At 32.1% G+C, this 16,170-nt stretch overlaps 2 protein-coding genes and 1 pseudogene across 2 annotated transcripts; 2 read left to right on the forward strand and 1 right to left on the reverse strand.

Moving 5' to 3' along the window:
- Positions 1 to 411: 411 nt before the first annotated feature.
- LOC125596934 lies at positions 412 to 1,245 on the reverse strand. The gene has a single exon (XM_048771941.1). It carries the CDS (start codon positions 1,243 to 1,245, stop codon positions 412 to 414), a length of 834 nt encoding a protein of 277 aa, XP_048627898.1.
- A 2,720-nt stretch (positions 1,246 to 3,965) lies between these two features.
- On the forward strand, positions 3,966 to 4,292 carry LOC125596935 (RNA-binding protein Raly-like). The gene has a single exon (XM_048771942.1). It carries the CDS (start codon positions 3,966 to 3,968, stop codon positions 4,290 to 4,292), a length of 327 nt encoding a protein of 108 aa, XP_048627899.1.
- Positions 4,293 to 7,947: 3,655 nt separating this feature from the next.
- Positions 7,948 to 15,854, forward strand: LOC125596932 (annotated as a pseudogene).
- The last annotated feature ends 316 nt before the right edge of the window (positions 15,855 to 16,170 follow it).

Here is a 16,170-nt window from a genome sequence, read left to right on the forward strand (position 1 = left end):
AACCATATTATCATAACACAATGGGTCACATATTATTGGGTGTATATAATGCCTTTTAAGGCAATGCCTTGGCCATAGTTTCTTACTAGGCTACTATACCCGTACTATAATGCAATTCAGGCAATTCTTTGTATCAATAAAATCATTCACATTATCAAACAAACTCAGGCAAGATATAATAGCAATGAAATCAAAGCAATTCATAAAACAATAAGACAAGATGTCGATTTTAGTCTTTGAGACAATCAGAAGTCTCAAAATCCAAGAGGTCGTCCCTTTCAAGGTCGGAATCATCATCAGCATCATACCCGGTATCATGAACCATATGGGCTTCCGGGTTCTTGTTCTTAAGGCTCTCTTGATAGAGCTCACATAGATGTTTAGGGGTTCTACAATTCTTTGCCCAATGGTTTACCATACCGCATCTGTGACAAGCTGATTTGGTCGAGTTAGACGGTTTGGATATGCCACCTCGACCACGGCCATAATTACCTCGGCCACGGCTGGAACCACGACCACTGTTATTGTGGTTTCCCGGCCATAGCTGTCACGGCCACGTCCCTTGAATCTACTACGGCCTTTGCCGTGTGACTTCTTATTATCATGGACGTGGTTGCATTCTTTGGGATCTTTCTTTTCAGCCTCATTGGTTTTTGGTAATGATGATGTTCCTATGGGTCTCATCTCACTGTTTTTCATCAGGAGTTCATTATTAGCCTCGGCCAGGAGCAGGCACGAGATCAGATCAGTGTATGAGGTGAAGCATCTCTCTCTATACTGCTGTTGCAGCAACACGTTCGTTGAATGGAACGTGGAGAATGTTTTATCAAGCAACTCTTTCTCGGTTACTTCCTCACCACATAATCTCATCATTGAGACTATCTTAAACAATACTGAATTGTATTCATCCACAGACTTATAGTCCATGAATCTGAGATTCTTCCACTCATGTCTAGCCTTTGGTAATAGCACTTTTTTCTGGTGATCATATCTACGGTGTAAAGCGGTCCAAATGTCTAGTGGATTCTCCATGGTGAGGTACTGATCTTTTAGACCCTCAATGAGATGGTGGCGTATAATACTTATAGCCATGTACTGATTCTTATCAGTCTCATTGTTACCCTTGATGATAGTATCAACTAGTTCCTTTGACCTCAAATTAATCTTTGTGTCAAGTGCCCGTTGCAAATAGTTGTCTCCGGAGAGATTAAGGGCAGCATAGTCTAGGTTTGAGATTTTCGACATCTGAATCACATTGTCATTCGAAATTTAGGGTTTCACAATGTGATCATGTGGCCGCAAGTCAATCAAATAAAATCGGCCACAATCAAGTCTTATTACAATCATGTTTCAATCAATCTAATCGACCATGGTGCGGATCAAACATAGTAACAAATAGATCAGGCCACACGGCCATACAATTTTGTGATGCAAACAATTCAAGTTTGTAAAATCTATATGCTGGTCGATATTTAGAAACAAGACGAATGCAATTCAAATTCAGTTTCATAACTTATGCAAACAACCTTAGCCAATTCGATTTCTTATTTATGAAATTAGGGTTTTGATTTAAACAATGCTAGGAGTTGATTTTAGCAATATGTGATCAAGGTTTCAAGGCCTTTAGGATTCAAATTCAAGATTCAGATTATACAATCAATCTATCAATCCTATAACCTCAGATCATCAATCAAACAATCAAAACAAGAACCATTAAAATCAAACTCAAGTTTCTAGGGTTTAGGGTTTCGATTCTAATATTAGGGTTTCATAACTTTAGATTAGAAACAAATAAACAATCAAACATGTTCTAGTTGGAATCGATTCAATTGCTAGTTATGAGATTGTTGTTTTTAGGTTATACCGATTTTAGGGTTTGATCAAGATCATAGAATTCCATAATAATGGATTAGGGTTTTAGGGTTTGATCATAACGTTCTCAGATTAACGGTATACCTTAGTCTTTGTAGGGTTGAGCCGGACCCCCTAGGGAGAACGGATGGACCTCGGATGCAAGACGGATGCTGTCTGATCGCTGATCATCCGGGAACGTTCGCCGGCTGCACTCGTCTGCGAGCTGAAGCTGATTGTCGTCTGGTGCGAGCTGGTTAATCACGAACATGAGCTGGCTGAGGACGTCAGGACACGAGCAGGGAACGCCAAGGAGTTGAGCTGATCATCGAGGTCTGAGACGGACAGGAAACGCCTTAGGGTTTAGGGTGGTCACCGGCTGAGTTAGGGATTTTAGGGATTTTAGGTTTTTAGCTTAGATTGCAGAGAACAATCGTGCTGATAACATGTTGTAATTGGAAGGTTAAATACTGAATATTTCTGTGTTATTATTTCATAATATGAGGTTCCTTATATAAGGATTACAAGAAGAGAAAAATAGAAATAGTACAAATCATAATCTTACTAGATTTAGGATAACTACTAAATACATAAATGGAAAGATTACATCTACTAGGAAAAGGAAAATGATTTCTTTTTCTCTAAGCTTGTGGCCGCCTCTCTGTCTCCTCTAGGATATGCGGCTGCTCTCTCTCTTCTCTCTAGGGTTTCGGTTATCTCTCTTGGCATGGGCCGGTTTATGGACCGGGCCGGTTATGGACATTCATTACTTGATTTATAACAAATTCGATTCAGAAATCGAATTAAAGCCACATGCTTTATTATGCTCTATACCCAAAAGGGTTACTCAAACTGTTCACACGGAATCAACAAGACAACAACCACCATGTACTAAATTGGGTTTGGTGAATCAGCACATACATTTTGGCTATGATACAAAATGCTAAGCCTCGGCATAATATTCGTAACCTGAAATCCGAACCGAACCCGAACCGAAATACCTGATCCGTATCCGGTCCGAAATGTAAAAAATATCCGAATAAATCTTGTAAGGTGGTACAAAACATATCTGAACCCGAAGTGTTATTAACCGAACCCGAACGGGTAACCCGAAAAACCAAAAAATCGAAAAATCCGAAAAGATATTCGAAGAAACCGATCCGAATGTCCAAAATAATATACAATATAATTATATGAAACATGAATATATACTTCAAATGTTCAATTTCATATTTATTTTGATATGTTATCTAACAATAAGTATTTAAAATTTAAATAACTACATTAAATACTTAATTATATATAAATAAATATATATTTCTTATGTTTTACTTTTAAATTTTAGATTTTATTTCGGGTCTATCCGAACCGATCCGATATAACCCGAATCCGAATGATATATGATTACTTTATGGGTTCTATGATGTGATACAAAATCGACCTGAACCCGATGTGTTATATCTGAACCCGACCCGTACTTGCAAATTTACTAGAATGAGACCTAAGAGGTGTTATAAAGAGAACCGAAATCCGAAAAACCCGATCCAAACGCCAACGGGTACCCGAACGCCTAGGCCTACAAAATACCAAAAACGAATTAGATGGGCTAAGATATGTCAACACTAGTTAAAAGTGGTTAACACATCATCACTTGAATTATTTATTTATGGCGTTTAACACTCAAGTATAAATATCTATTAGACTTTTCCAAGTCAAACAGTCAACCACTTGTGCCGCGTTTAATCCTCAAACCTTTTTTATATTTGTTATTTTTTTTTAAATAAAGATCTTATATAATAAATATGGTCAGTTATAAATATGGTGCGGAATTAGTTATAAATATTTTGATTATAAATATGATTAGTTATAAATATGGCAAGCGAATTAATTACGGATAAAAAATATTTTAAAAATGATAGGTTATAAATATAGTAAGCGAATTAATTAAAAAATTCAAGTTAGATAATGAAATTCTCTTGTAAATAATTCTATAAATTATAGGTAGAATCATAGTAGAGATTCAGTTTTAATAGTTTAGATATATAATTTATTTATATGCATAGCAAACGGGAAAATGTGAGTACGACACATAAAACAAAACAAAAAACACGATGATGGGCTTGAGAAGAACACCGTTGGTTTTATACATTCTCTTCATCTTTCATCTTCATCACGATTTCACTTCCGTTAGCTCACGGTCTTCCTCACTTGATACGAACAAAGAGAGTCTTCATCTAAATGAGTCAAAACCAGTTGTTGATGTGTTTGAAGGAAAGGCTCGAGAGTTAGCTTTCGTTATCAAACGAAGAGGCAGTGGAAAAGCTGGTGGAGGCGGCGGTAGCAGCACGAGTGGAGGAGATGGGGGCAGCAGTGGTAGCAGCACGAGTGGAGGAGGTGGTCTGGTGGTGGCGGCGATAGCAGCGTGGGAGGAGGAGGTGTAAGCGGTCGAAGCTGGTCAAACGGCGGAGGACGTTTTGGTTCGAGTTATGCTGGTCGCAACGGTACTCGTGGATTGCATCGTTCAAGCGGCAGCCAGAATATTCGAAGGGCAGTATGTGCGGCCGGTTGGTTGGGTTTATCAATTTTAGTCAGTTTAATATTGGCTTAGAAAGATTTATGTATTGGTTCACCATTTTAATTTGGATATGTGTTGAAGTCCGGTCTGGTTTGGTCCGAGATTAATGGTCTTTTTTTTTGTCATCGATTGGAGCTAATGGTCTTTTTTTGTTTGTCATCAATTGGGGCTAATGGTCAGTTGTTGTGTTTCGGTTGTTTACTATGCTGTATGCACGGTTTGTAAAGTGTAAACTAGATCTTGATCTATTTTTTCAATTTATATACATAGATATTTATTTTAGATCATCGGTGGTATACATTTTTAACGTTAATCATATATATAAATATTTATATAACTATTTCAAATAAAATAATTTCATAGTTTATATGTTATAATTAATCAATTGTTTAAGATCGTTACATGCATTTTTCACTTCTTATTATATATTTATCTTATTGTGTTTGCATTTAGTTACTGAAAAATTTAATATATGCATAAAAAAATATATCTGAAAATTGTTTTGTGTTTAATCTATACTAAATTCTGACCCACCGTCCTTCAAAGCTGAATTTTTTTTTAGCAATATTTTTTACGTTTATTCATTTTAGATAATATATTATTGTATATACAAAATTTTAAGATATGTAAATTTTTTTATACATGTATTATATAGTTTGCGAATATTAAGCTGTTCTGTCATCATATTATATTTTTAACATAAATATTTATATTTATGAAAATAAATTTATGAATTTAATATAATTTATCATTTTTAGTTCAATATAAAAGTTTATTTTAACATGATTTATTATTATTATTATAAAATATATAAAAATAAAATAGAATTTTTATTTTTCATTTTATAAACGATAACTATAAGTAAAATAGAATTGATCATATTTAGTTCAATATAATAATATTCTATTTAAAATTAAACTATATCATTATTAAAGTAGTTACAAAGATTTTATATTATTAGCTTTAGTGAATATATGGAACTTACCAACATAATTTCTAGTTTTATTTCTAAATTTGAAATTTATATATGGAAGTTAAATTAAATTGGACCTACATAATAGAGAAGAAATGTTTGGAGATACTGTTAAGAACAACAAAAAATATTTTTAAAAGAGAAACTATAATATATTGTACATACAAACTAATTTTGTAGTAAATATTTTTATTTGAAACAGAAAAGATATTTCTTTCTAACAAAATCTTTTAAAATCTTTATCAAATGTATTTTGAAAATTAATCAATTTAAATTGTTATTATCATTAGAATAAAATTAAAATATTTATATGATTTAATTTTTGTTCATCAATCAAAAATAAATTTAATTTGAAATTCTAATTATATTTTATGATAATTAAAATTAAAGTTAATTAATTTTCGAAAATAAATTGTATCCTGATTCTGAAAATATTTTCTTAGAATTATCTTAAACAATATTTATTTGTATTTTAAATAAAAGATAAAGATATTAAAAGATATGATGATTAAGTTATGTAAAACTTGATAAAATTTATAGAGAAGGGTCCATACAAAAAAAAAAATCACACATGAACAAAATCATGACTTCTGTTTTAATATATAAGATTATATTCAGTAAGTATATTTGTGAAATTTCGTAAAGCTGAAATTAAACATTCTGAACACCAAGGCTTTGACTATACGTACCATATGTCACATTTAGAGTAAATAATTAAGGAGAAAAATTAATTCATACTTCCTCCGTTCTTAAATATAAGATGTTCTAAGTAAAACACGTTTATTAAAAAAATTACTTTTTATCTAAAAAGTATTATTAAAATTATAAATTAAAACTATTCAACCAATTACAAAATAGAACTATTAAATTTGATTGGGTATACAGATTTTGATAAAGTTAAAGCTATCTAGAAATACGAAAAATATCTTACATATTGAAACATAAAATTTCTTTTAAACATCTTATATTCTGGAACGGATGGAGTATTATTTACTGAAAATTTTAATTTTATTTTATTTCCTTTTGTTACTGGTCAAATAAAGTAAAATACATACAGAAATTTACTATATCTCAAACAATAGTAAATATAATTATCATCTCTCCATTTTTATTTAGTTTGCCATTATATATTAATTAAAATTTCAACCATACATGTCACATGTTTACGTACAGATTTCCAATGTATTTGTGAAAAATGTTTTAAAATAAGGATCATTTAAGTTTCTACGTAAAGAATAAAAAGGAACATATATTAAACAAATTGCTTATTTGTGAACTAGCCATGTTTTTAATACAAATTAGGTGAATGTCATTGATTTTGACATAATATAATTTTTGACATTTATGCCTTAAAGGGTTCGGTTATGTCTTTTTTCTTTGTAGGTATCAGGTAATTGTGTTGGAGTGAATAACGTGGCCAATAGAATATAAGGTCAAGAACACTTTAAAACTATTCTAAATAAAAGAAAGAGGAACCATCCACGTATATTTTTGTTGACTACATACATATGCATGAGTGTTTTATTCCATATCAACGAAGTAGTATAAGATTATAATTCCACCTACAACTCATTAATACTAAACATATCCAAATCTCAATCTTACCACGTCCATTAAGCCCTAAATTCTAATCAGTTTACCATAAATCCAAATATAAACCATAAACTCAAATATAAACCAAACATCCATATAGAATGGAATACAAAAAATAACATAGCACATATTAGTGAATTTATGGAATGTTTATGATTGCACAAAAAAAGTTAATGTTGACCCTAACCATACTCTCTCATCTTATAAATACTAAATTCTAAACTCTAATCACTAAACTCTTACCTAAATATAAACCCTAAACCCAAATATAAATCCTAAACCCAAATAGAATAGAACAAAATGCATAGTATAGTACATATTGGTGAACAAAATACCACTTTCTTTGTTAATCATCAAATGGAACGATACACGATAGGGGCACTATCAAACCTCAACCATACCTTCCAAATACTAAACCCTAAATCTTAATCACTAAACCCTAAACCCAAGTATAAACCCTAAACCCAAATAGAATGGAACAAAATACATAGTATAGTACATATTGGTGAACAAAATAACACTTTTTTATTAATAAGTATAGTAACATACTATTTCACATTACATAACATGAATAAAACATTCATAATACATATTGTTTTACATTTCTATTCCATACGCATAAAATAGTATATAATACAAAGTTATAAAAACTGTTCATCTTCTCCGATCGATTCAAGAACATTCACAGCAAAAAAGATATGTGTAACTGACGACATCCATGGGAATAGTACATGTAACCGCCTCGTAAACCGAAGAGATTAAGGCGATTGAAGAAAGAGTTGACGAACCTCGCGGCGGTGCCGTTTACGTTGTCGGCGACTCCATAGATTTCAGATGCGCAAAGCTTTCCGTCAATAGCCAAGCAAGTCATTGCAGATGGGCATCTCCTAGGCAAATCTACTCCAAAAATGGTTTTGGTGGTTACCGTGGATCAAAAATGGGGAAGAAACAACTCAGTATGTGATTCTCCAAAGGCCACGATGTATGTGTGTTAGGTAAGTATTATTATTTTAGTTTTTTTGTTTACACGTTTTACCGGTTGTGTAAGAGGGCACATTAGTATTATTATATAAAAGATGCATGGTGTATTGGTGTATTAAGTAAAATAGCTACTCTGCCAATTACCGTTTTTTTCGTTGTTATAGGCTCCAATTTCTCTTAAACAAACGGTAAGTGATATGGAGAGTGTTGTAATGTGGGATGACGTAAAAAAAAAAAAAAAAAGAGTGTTGTAATGTGGGATTTGACTGCACACTGCACACATGATGTATAATGTAATTAATCAAACTATACACTATGACAATTTTTGTCCTAATATACTTCAAAATATATAAAGGGGAATTAGGCTGTATAACCATCAAACAAATTATAATTCATTATATGACAAAAAGACCTAGCTTGCAAATATGTATTGTGTCTTTTGTATAATAATGCCATTATACCCTTGTATACAACCGGTGAAACCTGCACAAAGAAAACAAAATTTAACTAATAATTTGTAACTGTAAAAGTAAAACGTGGTCTTTCATTACTCACACATCTTTTTGAATTGAATTTCTTCTCACCAAAAGAACAATCAATTATTCAAAAGAAGAGACAACGATGAAGTCATAGACGGTGAGCACACACAACAACTCTTTCATTTCTTTTCATTTTTTTCTTAAATCAATTGATTCTCACAATCATGCTTTTGTTTTCATACTCTGTTTTTGTTTCTAATTTTGTTTTACAGATCCAGTGGTGAAGAACATACAACGATGAAAGCGTAGACGGTGAGCACATAACAACTCTTTCATTTTTTTTTCCATTTTTTTTCTTAAATCAATTGATTCTCACAATCATGCTTTTTTTCCATACTCTGTTTTCGTTTCTTTTTTTGTTTTACAGACCCAGTGGTGAAGAACAGCGACGGCGAGTCGGTAAAAGCATCGTCGTGTCGTGAAAAAGAGAGGAGATGAAGACGATCTCTATATGGTGGTGAAGAATAATGACGGTGAACGAAATGTATGTGTATCAGCCTGTCTAAAAAATAAGAATTGAAGAAGATGAACTCGCCGTCTATACTGTATTCGGTGAAATGAATAGTATAGTATATATTCTTAAGTATAGCTACCTATGTACGGTTACCATACTATTTGAGACATATTTCTATACTACTCCCTAAAATGTAATAATATGTCATGTTTTTAAATTTGACAGGTCTCTTCTTTGTCATTTTGTGTGATTGATTGTAATATGAAATTCTTTTTTCGAGTGTTGGACAAATTTGATTATTTGGAACATTCGTTTACTATACTACTTAGACTATATGGAATATAAGATATGCATCATGCTAACCAAGTAAATGTGCTTTCAAGTGTTTAATATTGGAAAACAATTTATAGATTGTATTTGGGTTTATAGGTTCCGGCCTATGGTTTAGATTTACTAAGTAAAGGTTTGGGTATAGTAAACCATATTATATACATTCTATTTGGGTTTATATTTCCTTGATTAGGGTTTAACTTAATCTATTTTTTTAGGTTTAGGGTTTAGTAATTAGGATTTAGAGTTTAAAGTTTAGTATTAGTAGTTGGTAGTTGGGTTGAGATCAGTATTAACTTCTTACATGCAATCATAAACATTTCATCATTTCATCAGTTTGTACTATTCTATTTATTGATTAGTGATTAGTTGATTGGGTTTAAAGATTAGTTGATTGTGTTTAGTTTATGTATGATTGTGATTGACATTGAAGCAAACATTACCACCTTCCATGAAGGCATAGCCGTATCAACATTTGAGAAATATGGTATTTTGTTCCATTCTATTTGGGTTTAGGGTTTATACTTGGGTTTAGGGTTTAATGATTAAGATTTAGGGTTTAGTATTTGGAAGGTAGGGTTGAGGTTTGAGTTTAGTGACCCTATCATTATCGTTCCATTTCTCGATTAATAAATAGTGTTCTATTTTGTTCCCCAATATGTATTATACTATGTATTTTGTTCCATTCTATTTGGGTTTAGGATTTAGTAATTAGGATTTAGGGTTTAGTATTTGAAAAAAAATAAGTTGAGGTTTGGGTTTAGTGATAGCAGTTTAGGGTTTAGAAGTTGTGTGTTGGGTTAGAGCCCTACACTATTTAAAAGTTAGGCCTGGATTTAGTTTAATATTATACTATTTTCATATTTTGATAATTGAGTTTAGGGTTGATAATTAAGGTTTATATTTGGGTTTAGTATTTTAAAGTTTGGTTTGTGTTTAGTATTTAAAAGTTGTGTATTGGCTTAATATGGAATGCATTCTTTATTGAAAAGTCTTATATTTTATCTATTCATTTTAGTGTCATTCAGTCACCTGATTATAGTTTATATTTGGATTATGATTTATGATTCAATATTTACTAGTTGGGATAGTGTTTAGTATTTAAGGATTATGGATGTGGTTTTAGTCCTTCTGTACTACTTCGTGTGATATGGAATATAACATTCAGTACATACATATGTGGTCAATAAATATATAACGTGGATGTTTCTTTTTTCTCCACTCCTGACCATATATTATTTGTTACTAGTGGTATTCCGACGCTACGCGCCGGGTTCATATGTTTTGTTCGAGATCAAAATGACTTTTGAATAAATTGCTGCTATTGTTTGAATAAATTGCTTCTACTCGGAAATATATAATGAATAGTCAGTTGGTTGGTAACAATATGGTTTGAATATTGGCGTCTGTTCCTACTTTATATTTTTCTTTCTTTGGAAACAGTTACGGCAGTTGTTTCTAATTGTTAATGGAGCAAGCTATGTGTTGATCACCCGTTTTGACTTTAGTTTGGGATACTTTGATTTGGGCTTTTGTTTCCAAGAGAGGTTGAGTTCTTGTGTTTGGTGTTTTTACTTTATGGAGATATGTTAGTGTTATGAGCAGTAATTGAATTTTGATTCATGTCCAGGTGCGAAAAAATTATGGATCCACTATATATTATTTTGATGCGTTTGTAGCTAATAGTTATTCGAGGTATGAATTTTATTAAAAGAGGTGTTAAAGAAAACTGATGTGTACGACGTTAATACGTCTGTAGAGATTTTTATATGAAAGCAACAGATCTTCAAATCTGCATGTATATCAGTTTATGTTGTCTAGGTCTTTCTCGTGGCAGCTAGCTAAGGGGTTCTGTTGTTATGACGACTTATTATGAAATTTGATTTGCTTTGTAGACTGTGATTTGTTGGAGCATTATTTTGCTATGTTTCTAACAGGTCTCAGCTCTCGCTTTGTTTTGTTCAAATATAAATTGTTTGCTTAACTCTCGTTTTTCAGAGGAGAATAACAGCACGACGAAATTAATTTTTGAAGAGTTTTAACTTTTTAAAAAGAAAATACATGACAAAAATAGATGTTAATACATACTCCCTCCGTTTCATATTAAGTGTCGTTTTAGAGAATTTTTTTCGTTACAAAATAAGTGTCGTTTTCGATTTTCAATGCAAAATTTATTAATTTTATGCAAAATTTATTTTTCTATTGGTTGAAATATGGTTAGGTGTATAGGTAATAGTATTTTTTTTATAGGAAATGTACAAAATTAATTGTTTCCTTAATCCGTGTGCCGAAACCTAAAACGACACTTATAATAAAACAGAGGGAGTATAATTTTATCCGCCGACTATTTTTACATTCCACATTTTCCAACTTTTACAGGTCACAAATAGTAAATTAAAGAACTTCGTAAATAAAAAATATTTAAATGGGCCAAAAACATCAAATTACATAATAGTTTTTTTTTGAAAAGGGGTTTTCATAAATTACATAATAGATTGTAACAAACAAATCCCCTAGACTATATTTGCGAAGTGATTTTGCCACATGTCTTTTCTACAATCAATTTCACAAAACAAATATGACATGACTACTGAAATTGATGACATGGCTTCCGGAAAAATATGACATGAATAATTTCATTTAATGTTGATTTATATTTTGGCAAACTTATTAGAATATGGTAATAATTCATATATTACATTAAATATTGATATTTATTTTTGGTAAACTTTTTTTAAAATATGGTAATAGCTCATACATCATCTATAAAATAAATATATTCATATATAACATTTCAGATTTCGAAATACTATTATTTTGTATACTTATACAATTTGTATTACTAAAGTTTTCAAAAATTTCTACAATTTTTTTAAAATTTAAATATCTAATCGTAAGATTATTAGTCTTATATATCTACAAATTTTATAATATTGTTTAGGTTAAATATTTGATAATTATACAATTTTATATTATTTTATTAGTTTTATACAAATTGATTTAATATATATCAAATATATATTAAATATTAGTAAGAAAATAGTAAAATCTATAATATTTAATAAAATTTATTTTTAAATATAAGTTAGATTTAAAAAACATTTCACTGTACATGGTGCAGGAAAACACCTAGTTAGACTGTGATTTTCATTGAACTGACCGTGATTTTTTTTCAGCTATAGTATATTAGATGGGATTAAGTTATCTAATCCTATTAATATTATAAGAAAATTTAGAAAAAGATTCACTAAAATGTGGTGTTCATATTTTCATATTCTTCGCAAGAAGATTGAGTCGGAGTAAAAGACAAACCTCTAGCATTCGCTCTGGATTAATTTTTATCATTTGCACGGAGGTCGAGACATGCACTGATACTACTTGCATTTTCTTAATTCTCTGATATTATGCTCCCAGAGCACGTGGATCCTGTGATGTTAAAACATTGATCAGTTTAATAAATAACAAATGTTTGTATGATCATATATACAATGAAAACATATTTACGTGTGTATATGCCTTCGAACAGGTTCACAAAAAAAAACAAAGAGGATGTCAAAAGTGACCATATGTAACCATTCGCATTGATAGGTACGATCAAGAAGCAAATGTAATAATTTATGCAAGACCTTTGCAATATTTCAATTCAGCACCACTTCATTCCTTGTACAATCTTTGCCTTCACTCATGTCGTATTGATTGCTTTTTCAATAAGCTAAATGTATATAACCACAAAGTTTTTGCCAGTTTGACCTTCTCTGTGAACTCTTGGATAACTGGTTCAATTTTTTTTTGTATCATAAACCAGACCTTGAGAACATATTTGTTGAACCTTAGTGAACATACCTCTTTAACTTCTTATGAGATTTTGAACAAATGAATTAAGGATAATTAGAAGTCAAAATCTGAAGCATTGACACACTCTCAGATCTTATGCGGACAAAAATAAAGAAAACCATTAATGAATCCAATGACCATAAAGCTATGATAAGTCAATTGACTAATCTTGCGCTCCAAATGAGTAAAAAAGAGACAGGATAAGCTAAACCTGTAGTTGCTTTGTGTATGTCACGTAAATGTTTTTTTTAGAAATAGTCTATCCTCTAAGCTCCCATTTTCCATTAACTCACAAACCAAGTACCCATATTATATTAAGGACATGCACGAAGGCGAAGAACCGTAAGATGATGTCTTATGAAACTTAGAACCTCCACCTCGTATTGAAATTGCTTCTTTTCTTGAGCAGCATCAGATCTTAAGACTTTAATGGCAAGAGGGGCGTGATCAAGTGTGCCTTTATAGTCTGGCATGTATCAGTCTTTTCCTACTTTTCTGTTGCTCGTTAATATGTCAGTAGCTTCTTCAATCTCTTCTGTATAGTATCTTCCCTACTGGACATCGTTCAGTACCATGGCACTAAACACACCGTTTTTCTCGTGTGATTCCCTTCTTTTTTTCATTTCTGCTTGCTTCTTTCTTTTATCCTTCGTTCTTCTCATACTATATCACTTCTCTCCTTCAGGAAAGAACTTGTGTCAGCCATAGGAGGTCTCTTTGTAACTTCCATTCGTATGCATCAGTCTTGATGAATTCATTGAGGCTTCTTGCTTCCATATACTGAAGGTACCCAAAATCAGTCATCTCATCAAGTAATGCATACTGCGATCACCATAAAGTAATGCATATTGCCATCACCATAAATAAATTTGAACATCAAATAATAGAAAAACTTTCTTAATACAGTATAGTATAAGAGGTGTGGCAGAAGTAACATACCACTACAACAAAATAAACCTTGGGGATTCTTCCTCTAACTCCTCACACTAATGTTTAAAGACCTATAAAATCACCATTTCAATCAAAAGTACAGCAATACAATTATGTGTACGACTTAAAAGATAAATAATTTACTTACGTTGACTATACAATGAAGGCAAGAGAGAAGACTGCCAGCATTACAGGTATGCGTTGATGTAAGTGACCCCATTTGACTGTATATCACCCTGGCCAACCAAACAACTTAATGAGAGATGAATACTCTGCTTCAAATCCAAACTATATAACCCAAGGTCCTAATCAGACTTGTTCATTACTTCCAACAGTTTCAAATTCCGACCAACTGTGTCCATTGCTTTAAAAAGGTTTCAATTTCATTTGGGAACTTTCTCAAACACAAATCTACGCAATATTAAACAAATCCAATTACATCACTGAGAGATAACGAAGGTCGATTCGAGATACAATAACACAAACAATAGAAAACAAAGAGATCGATAAACATATACGTACGAAGATGAAGCAACAGTAGCCATGATAGCAAATTCGATTTGATAGATCTTTCTCGGAACAGGGGATACAACCAAAACAGAGTTAGAGAGGATATAATCTCGTGGCGGAATCAGATACGAACGTCGACAATTGTGTCTAAAGCGCCACCAGCGAGAATAAAACAAACCCTAAAATATGTAGGCCTCGTAAAAGTCACAATATTTAGTAGCTCAGAAGTTGCAGTCCACGATAAAAATCTAATGGGAAAGTCGCTTATAAAATTAAAGAAGGTGTGCCACGTGGAAGTAAATGCCCCAAGAAGAGAAAAAAGTCTCTTTTATTTATATAGATAATACTAGCCATATTTTTCTTTGTCTACGTAAGTTCACCTTCTTCCCTTTCACCTGTTACTTGTACGAGAAATGGTTAAAACCGGATCAAAAGAGACACAATTGTTAGTTACCTAATTATGTCAAAATCGGTTACCTGCACTTAATTATTTTCCCAAACTTAGCTATTTGGCAAATTCACCCATATATAAACACTGTCGTGCCAAGGAGTCAAACTTTTCTCATCTCATTTTTCTTCTCTCCTATCTAAATTTTATATGCAGTCGACAGACAAAATATTACACCCAAAAATTTAACCTTTATTTAAAAAAATAACGTCACTTTCCATTCATGTGTTTATTTATACTATGGTTTATAATCCATCAATATTTAAAAATCAAAGTGGTTCATATATATATATATATATTGAAAAATTTAAATGTATATTAGAAGTTTAGGAGCAGCTTCTGACACTGAAACTACGACGAAACGGCAATTTATATAAATAGAAAGCAAAAGGAAAAATGCTAGAAGACACAGAAACCAAACAACACCAACAAAAAATGGCTTTCAGAAGAACATCTTCGGTTTTGTATATTCTCTTCATCTTTTATCTTCAACACAATTTGCTTTTCGTGAGCTCACGACCTCCCTCAGTTGATACGAACCACGAGAATATTCCTCTTAATCCCTCAGAGACGGATGCTGTTGGGTTTGAAGGAAAGACTCGTGAGCTAGCTGTCGTTATCAAAAAAGCATTTGGTGGAGGATGGCAGCGGCAGTGGCAGCAGGGGAGGAGGAGGTGGAGGTCGAAGCCGATCACGTGGCGGGGCAGGGTGATTTATCCGGCCAGAGCGCATTTTCATCGTTCAAGCGGTAGCATGAACCTTCGAGGGGCAGTGTGTGCGGTCGGCTGGTTGTGTTTATCGGTGTTAGCCGGTTTATTCTTGATTTAGTCTGAACTTGATATATGTAAAGTTTAGGCAGTGGTCTACTTGGTGTTGGATAATTCCAATTAACTTGAGAAGCAAGTTAACTCATTAAATTGAAGTTTGATGGGTTAAGAAAAAATGAAAACATATCGAGCTTAGGAATGTTTCCATATTATTATTATGAAAAGATGTAGCTTTGCCCTTAGGAAAAGATGTAGCTTCTTCCTATATAAAGAGTTCTCATGGAGAGATGTTCCATCAAAAGAGAAACACATTGAAAGGTTTAGTTTTGAGAGAGTTTCTAAATCTAATAAGAAGAGAAATTCTTATAATCTTTGTGTTTGTGCA

The sequence above is a fragment of the Brassica napus genome, unplaced genomic scaffold (assembly GCF_020379485.1).
Source record: "Brassica napus cultivar Da-Ae unplaced genomic scaffold, Da-Ae ScsIHWf_1333;HRSCAF=1903, whole genome shotgun sequence".
Lineage (NCBI taxonomy): Eukaryota > Viridiplantae > Streptophyta > Magnoliopsida > Brassicales > Brassicaceae > Brassica > Brassica napus.

Excerpts from the sequence above, each read along its gene's own strand:
- LOC125596934 (XM_048771941.1), bottom strand. The coding sequence starts at position 1,245 with ATGTCGAAAATCTCAAACCTAGACTATGCTGCCCTTAATCTCTCCGGA.
- LOC125596935 (XM_048771942.1), top strand. The coding sequence starts at position 3,966 with ATGGGCTTGAGAAGAACACCGTTGGTTTTATACATTCTCTTCATCTTT.